General features: G+C 36.9%; 4 protein-coding genes across 4 annotated transcripts in view; 1 reads left to right on the top strand and 3 right to left on the bottom strand.

Annotated features, from left to right (window-relative positions):
- Positions 1-6,957, top strand: part of LOC110416926 (F-box/FBD/LRR-repeat protein At1g13570-like) — a 90,045-nt gene that overhangs the window by 71,013 nt on the left and 12,075 nt on the right. The gene's annotated exons all lie outside the window — the stretch shown is intronic.
- LOC110416551 (exocyst complex component SEC3A-like) lies at positions 5-2,795 on the bottom strand (the record flags this gene model as incomplete). Its single annotated transcript, XM_021428559.2, has 6 exons — positions 2,443-2,795; positions 1,891-1,961; positions 1,010-1,090; positions 702-769; positions 439-541; positions 5-28 (listed from the first exon to the last, which is right to left on the bottom strand). Coding segments are annotated over exons 1-6 (522 nt in total), but the record flags the coding sequence as incomplete, so codon positions are not given.
- LOC110416927 (Disease resistance-responsive (dirigent-like protein) family protein) lies at positions 3,491-4,288 on the bottom strand. The gene has a single exon (XM_021429075.2). It carries the CDS (start codon positions 4,259-4,261, stop codon positions 3,662-3,664), a length of 600 nt encoding a protein of 199 aa, XP_021284750.1. The 5' UTR covers positions 4,262-4,288; the 3' UTR covers positions 3,491-3,661.
- The window catches only part of LOC110416549 (DNA-directed RNA polymerase subunit beta (DUF616)), a 2,992-nt gene continuing 498 nt past the window's right edge, over positions 4,464-6,957 (bottom strand). The window contains 6 exon segments of the mRNA XM_021428557.2: positions 4,464-5,019; positions 5,626-5,808; positions 5,811-5,901; positions 6,342-6,497; positions 6,588-6,764; positions 6,876-6,955. Of these exon segments, the coding sequence (XP_021284232.2) occupies positions 4,787-5,019; positions 5,626-5,808; positions 5,811-5,901; positions 6,342-6,497; positions 6,588-6,764; positions 6,876-6,955 (920 nt within the window). The 3' untranslated portion in view covers positions 4,464-4,786.

Raw genomic sequence — 6,957 nt, 5'->3', positions numbered from 1 at the left:
TTTGAGTAGTAACTGAGGGTGTATTTTCCTAGATACAGTATACAAGTCAAAGACAAGAAAGAAAGGATAAATTCAGATACAATTATTGAAATAAGATTTCTTGAATTTTAGAGGAAATTAAATATGCTTGAAATTCTAAGCACAATCAGGACACAACAATATGAAAATATACTCCTCATAATGGCCACCAATTTACAAGGACCAATAATTTAAAACATCTTTAAACTTGGCCACTAGGCACCAGCAACTAAAAGCTTATGATATGCTCTGTAAATGCTCATGCAAAACAATCCTGATTGAATGTAAGTAATCTTCAGCTGCAATAAAAAAGTAATTACAGCTTTCTGTGAATTTCAAGTAATCTATAATTGGCATTAAAAAAGTTTAGTATCAATGCAACAGTCAAGAAAACTGAAAGAATAAAGTCATCACACTCACCTTAGCCCAAAGAGCCATCTCCACAACATCTATACCAACAACTTTGGGAAGACGACCAAGTACATCTTTGCATATGTTCAAGATACATAGTAAAAGGCGGTTCCTACAAAAATATTTAAGAAAGGACATAGAAAATTCAATAACTCTAAGCAACAACACCCGACTGTAAAAAGGAAAATTAAGAAAAGAAAACAAAAGTTAATTTTGTTGGAGAACCAAAATAGAAGGACAGCAAAAGGGGAAAAAAAGAAACAATAATGTACCTGTCATCAATGTTGCGCATGGTCCACTGAGGTGGTGCAACACTCTGACTTCTGAGGTTATCAAATCCCTATAAGAAGTTCAGTTAGAAGCATTAGAAAAAACCTCATGCAGGAAGAGCATGCAAAAGAAGTTTAGAACTTTCAAGGTAGAAATAGCTTCTACTTCTGCTCAACTGCTTTTTTAAATCACATAGTTGCCAAGCAGTGTTTGCTACTGGAATTAACAAAGATCAAAGAACATACAGCTTTTCAACAGAATATTCTTATTACAATAACAAAAAGTACAAAGAACAAAAGAAAAGGCTTACCAAAGTGAAAGTACATCCACTGGGGTCATTAGTTATAACCTCCACCTTTGAAAGATGTTTCAGCTTGTAAAGCTTAGCAGGCTGCACAATTTTAGACAAATCATATGTCAATATATGATCTTAAAATTCATCCTTCAAAAATATATATATATGATCTTAAATTAATGTAACTATAATATCTACTAATTAAGAACCTCATTTTTAATCCAATAGTTCAATTACCTTTTTATTGGTTGTTAATAAATTTTGCTTTATCTTTATACTAGCAATATTCTCTTCTCAGTAATGCTAAAAGTGATTGGTATAAATGATTCAGTGTTTCACATGATGACGTAGACAAACGGCTAGTTTTATTTGGTTATTTGTTTAATCATTACTTTTATTTATAGCAAACTTCAGCAGAAAAGGGAACGTTATGATTCATATGAACAATAAACAAAGGTAGCTCCAAATTTATCGTGGCTATCTTATGACTCTTGATCCAAAACTAACGCACTGAAAAGACAATTAATCAGACACTGATAATTCAACATGGTCATGCATAAACCTGATGTATGATGAACAATAATCAACTTTATCAGCACAATGAAGCCATAGAGCCAAACAGATGTACCAACAAAGTCCTAACCAAGAAATTGATAAGACATAAAAGCTGACCCAGCTCAGCCTCAGAGACCAAAACCTATTACAGGTCAGCCAAATGCAACCTCATGATGACCACACCAAATGTCTGAGTTCAGCTTTAGTAAGCTACTATGTAGGACCAATATAACAAGTCTTACTCGATAAAGAATGATAAATTCCTTTGATAATCATCCTGCAACTTATTCTTGTTTGTCCTAACCGACATTGTCTGAAAGATTATAACAAGAGACAATTACCTCAAGAACGCCACCTGTAGAATACTTCATGACTCGCAAAAAAGCTTTAGTCCGCTGACCTTTTGATTTCACTGCACAAACCATAGGTCGTTCGTGACCTTCTATTAAAGGGAAAAGTATCCATTCAAAAGAGCATAATCTTTTAAATCTAATTCAGATTAACTTAAAAACGCATCATAATTACTAGCATCCGTCTTCGATGAAAAGAAGCTTCAAGAATCCAGCATTATTTCAAACAAGAAACCCGCAGTTGGCCAATAAGGAATCACGTACCACTCCAAATTCTAATCATATTATTTTAATTCAAAAACCTTTACAAAGCATAGCTTGATATATCTCGAATTTGAACTCTCCTACCAATTTTACATAATTTTACTATCTTCAGGGTTAGTTCAATAGTTCAAGGTTATATTTAACACCATCCTAGCATAATCAACGAAATTTGAATCCAAAAGAAGTAAAAGAAAAATACTACATCCTAAATTGAAGTAGAGAAAGCATTGTCAGATTACGGATACAAACTTCGATAACTAAGAAAAAGAAATGACGTACTGGAGAGAGCCAGGACCCTCGGTTTAGCCATGTGACGGCCCAATTTGCCAGATTTACCCCAGATCCCGCGGCTTTTAGCGACGCGAATCGACATCACGATCTTCTGCTTCGTGCCTTCGATTGCGGCCTCACAAGCTCGCCTTAGCTCCTCGTCGTCCGCGCTCGATTTCGCCATTTCGTTTTCCTTCGACTCTCTCCTTCCTTCTCCAACCGACGTGAGCTTCCCAGGTGCCCAATCTCTCCAAGAAAGAGAAAAAAAAAGAGAAGAAAGAAAAGAAAAGAAAGCTAGAGAGAGAGAGAGAGAGAGAGAGAGAGAAAGATGAATGTGAAAAATGCTCGAGTAACAGTTAACAAACACGGACCAACAAATGAAAAGTAATAATAAGCCGGCTTTTAAAATTATCGAAGAAAATTCCAAAATCGGCGATTCGGTCCGATTCGTCTGGCTAATTCCTCCCGGTTAAACCCGGTTTGAAGTCTCCTTCTTTATATTATTATATTCAAAGTACTCCAACGTGGGTCAGAGAGTCCAACTCAAGTGGGTCAGTGCCAGTCTAAAGAAGCGTTCCAACAGGCTGCAACCATTGCTGCATATCATGGCTCAACTACTAGTATCATTATCGGAGCAATTAATAACACATTAATAACTATTCATTAACAATTGCAATGCAATAGCCTATAGGTTTGGTATTGGATTACCCACATATTTAACTCTAAAATTAATTATAACTTCATGATTTTATGATCATTATGAGCTAATATGATTAAAAAAAAGATGGTCTAAAGTTTGCAATGTAAAGTGTATTAATAATGTTTTGATAATTGGGTTTGATACTTGTATTTGGAGAACCCTGCTCTTAAATTTTATTTAAATTTTGAATATTATGAATGTTACGATAATAAAAATGAATGAGTCGATCCAATAAAGATATTATACAATTAAATAAAATAAATTGTCACGGATCTCTTTGAGATGAGATGTCCTTGTCCTTCACTTGACTTTGGACATCTTCCTTTGGCTGTGTTGTCAACAAATTTGGAGCTATTATTAATGATTGGTATAAGGTATCTGTCGTACAATTATATTGCAGCCTCATGTTGGAAAAGCTTATACAATAGGACTTGGGGTTAAAATTGCAGAATGGTAAGTTGATAGCTCGGAAAAATGAAAAATGGAAAGAAGGATATCTCGAACAGATGATTCTTGGGTTTTCTTCTTTCATCCTGGAATCCTCTGAGATCGATTAGGGAATCTAAGCTGGAGCTTTACATGGTAAGTGGCATCAGCTACAGATGACTGGGAAGCATCAGTCTGCGCAAAAAGGGCAAGCCCACGTGCAAATGCGAAGGACCCTGTTCCTCCAACCACCGTCAGCTCCTCTTTGTCCTTGTGTTCAACATGCTTGGCCTGGACACTCAGGCTGCCAGAAAACTCAGGTGTCTCAAAAGTGAGATAAATGATATTGAATTCAGAGTTAGCAAAATGTTCAACCGGAATAATGAAGCCTTGGGCTTTTCCGACTACTAGGGAGGTGTTCTCAGGTCCCTCCGTGAGAGCTCGGTGAAAGATGAAGGCTCCTGTATCTGATTGGGCAACAGGTTGGATGCTGGAGCTTGAAATATGTGGCTGTTGGATGTACAAGGACAGGGCCAGCCAAGGTCCGGAGGGGTTCTTTGCCTTGTGAGCTACTGGTGAGAGCAAGGCTAAGAGAATGACTAACAGAATGGCTAAAATAACTGCTAAGCAGAATATGATTCTGGGAAGCATTTTTTGTAGAATTGGTTCAGTCTCAAATCTATTGCTTGAATCGATATGCATCTTTTGAGATCACTTTAATACAATTGGATCTTGAAACATACCTGTTCCTCAGTGCTTAATGCTTTTGGCCACCTAATCCACTTCTTCAGCTTTAAACCTAAACCCTTAGAAACCATGGAAGTTCCTGGAATTGAGTTAACTGTGGGCCTTGAGTAGGTAAAACTTGTAACTACACATGATCATTTAAGGGAGATAAAGAACTACATATATATGATCCAGAAGAATAAGTTTATAAGATTCAATTCATCCACCTTACAATCAGATCTCTTAGTACACAGATAGATACAAAATTTACTTTAGCAATGTATCTAACCAAAAGAATAATGAATTTTTCTGTATTAAAAAAATTGAAGAGGCAAAAGATGGGAAGGAGAAGAAATAACAAGGCAATTCTAAAGGCCAGTGCTACCTATAAAACATGTAAGAAGACATAACAAAATGATTAAGAGTAAAAATACAGCCTATATGCCCCCAGCATCTCCATGGCAATGGTCAAGAAGTTGAAGTGGTAGCACAGCAATAACATCAACCCATCAAAGGCTTAGCCTTGCGTATGTGGCCCATGCTATTAACAAGATCTTTGCGTGTGCAGACTGGAAACATGTTGATGTTCTTTAGCACTTTCAACCGCCAAAGAACATATGGAAAGCTCAATTGATCCCTTGAAGTGAAACGAACAACCTCATTAAACCAGAGGCACATCAACAGATTAGTCAGAGGTGTATGCTTCCTCACAATAACAGAGGCTTCATTTAGAGCTGTACAAAAGAGCAAAAAGCAAATCAAAATTTTGCACTAAAATAAGTTTAAAGGTAAATTCCAGTTATCTGGAAAGGTTCCAAGCAATTATATTCCCCTTCTTTCAGCATTTTGTTCATTTTCTCTGTATGTAACAAACAGGTCAAAATGGTCTAGTGGCTTCCTTCCCAATTACTGGCCTCTCTCACTATCAAGGTTTTTTACATGGCCAAGGTTGACCTTAAATGCCACCACATGCAGCCAGGCTGCAGAACCCTAAGCACGCATGCCAGAGCCAAATTTTATCAAACCTTCATCTGGAGCATGGATAAACAGGTACAGGCAGTAAAAGCTTTCTAACACATAAATAACAAATGGCTTATTGCTGCCTTCTAGGTCCAGCAATGCAAACCTGCAACCCTCAAAGACCAGGAGCAGTGGAATTCAGACAATTTAAACCAGAATGGACACTGAATGATGAAAAATATATTGCCTATGGTGGACAGATGAAAGTATGAAGTCATGCCAATTGTAGATCATCACTCCCCTCGACCTTTATCATAATAAAGGTTACCTGTCTTTGTGATATCTTCTTCACAACCAAGAAAGAGAAGACAGAAGAATACCTTTCTTTCCATTAAATCTCTTGTCCTCAGGAAGACCATCATGACGATACTGAGTAATTTGCACCTCAACTTCTTCTGGTGTGGCTTTGTGTTTCTTGACAACAGCCTTCGCCTCATCATAGACACTACTTCGAGCTCCATGCTCTGAAATTGCAAGCACGGAATTCCTACGCCAAAGAAGACTTCTAATACACCTAAAGGATCCCTCCTGAATTGGGATTTTGAGTCTACCCAAATTGAATACTTTGAATTAGGAAAGAGCCGATGGGGCAACATCTGATAGCCAAAAACTCGTTAGAAATCACTCTTCCATGAAAATCCTTAGCACACATGTTGGCACACAGATGCATAAGCATCAAAGCAAACAAATGTAAGAAGGGAAGAAAATGGTCAATAATCCACATATTACATGATGCTGAATGATCATACTTTCTCTAAGGCCAGTTACAAAATTTGAGGTCAAATTCAATTTTTAAGTACTGACTTCATAGATATATGAATATAATGATCTAAAATCGCCAACAAATGATAGCAGATGAACAATGCAAATACAAGAAAAAACACTAGTGGTGACAAATGAAGAAGAGGAGTTTAAACAAGTCCTGAACAAGAAGAATAAGTTGATAGCAATCTTTAGCAGTCAGAAAGACAAAATGTTAAGAGATCAAAAAGTGAATAACATCTAGTATTTGCTGGTTCACCCATACCCATCATACCTTAGGAATTTTCCCATTCAACCTTTGGTCTACGAAAGGAAGATTTTGTACAATCACAATACGCCATTTCCCAATAAAGCCGTCCTCACCAATTTTATTGCCCTGTGATTCCTGTGCCGCAAGAGTAATTTCATCCCAGAATGCAACATAGCAAACCTGCACAACAAGTTGCAGAATTCAAGTAAAAACTCAAAATGTTGAACATCTAAGCCAAAAACTTAAGTCTTCCGCATCACATATGCTCACCTTCTTATGAGATGCCTCTGACATTCCTATAGGCTGATAAAGATCATCTCCACCTCCAAATGCACAAGTAGAAACCGCAACTTTGCAAGTTTGCATATAACTTTTGTCCTTATCAGATATTTTAAAACCACCATGTTCACTAAAAAATCCACAATGTACAACAGCAGTTTCATTCACCTGGACAAACAATTTCCATACAGATATAAGCATAATCCAGAATACTAAAAAAGCAAACATTTTTCAGGTGTAACAGTAAAAATTCATCATTCTCTTCAGTGAGGCTCAAACCTTGAAGCTTGCTTCTCTCTCATCAAGAGTTTGGTTTCCAGTGAATAGATTAAATCGCGTGCCATTACCACGCTGCCAAGAG

The sequence above is a fragment of the Theobroma umbraticum genome, unplaced genomic scaffold, assembly GCF_002168275.2.
Source record: "Theobroma umbraticum cultivar Fairchild unplaced genomic scaffold, ASM216827v3 scaffold_51.0, whole genome shotgun sequence".
NCBI lineage: Eukaryota > Viridiplantae > Streptophyta > Magnoliopsida > Malvales > Malvaceae > Theobroma > Theobroma umbraticum.
This window is presented reverse-complemented; position numbering and strand designations above follow the sequence as displayed.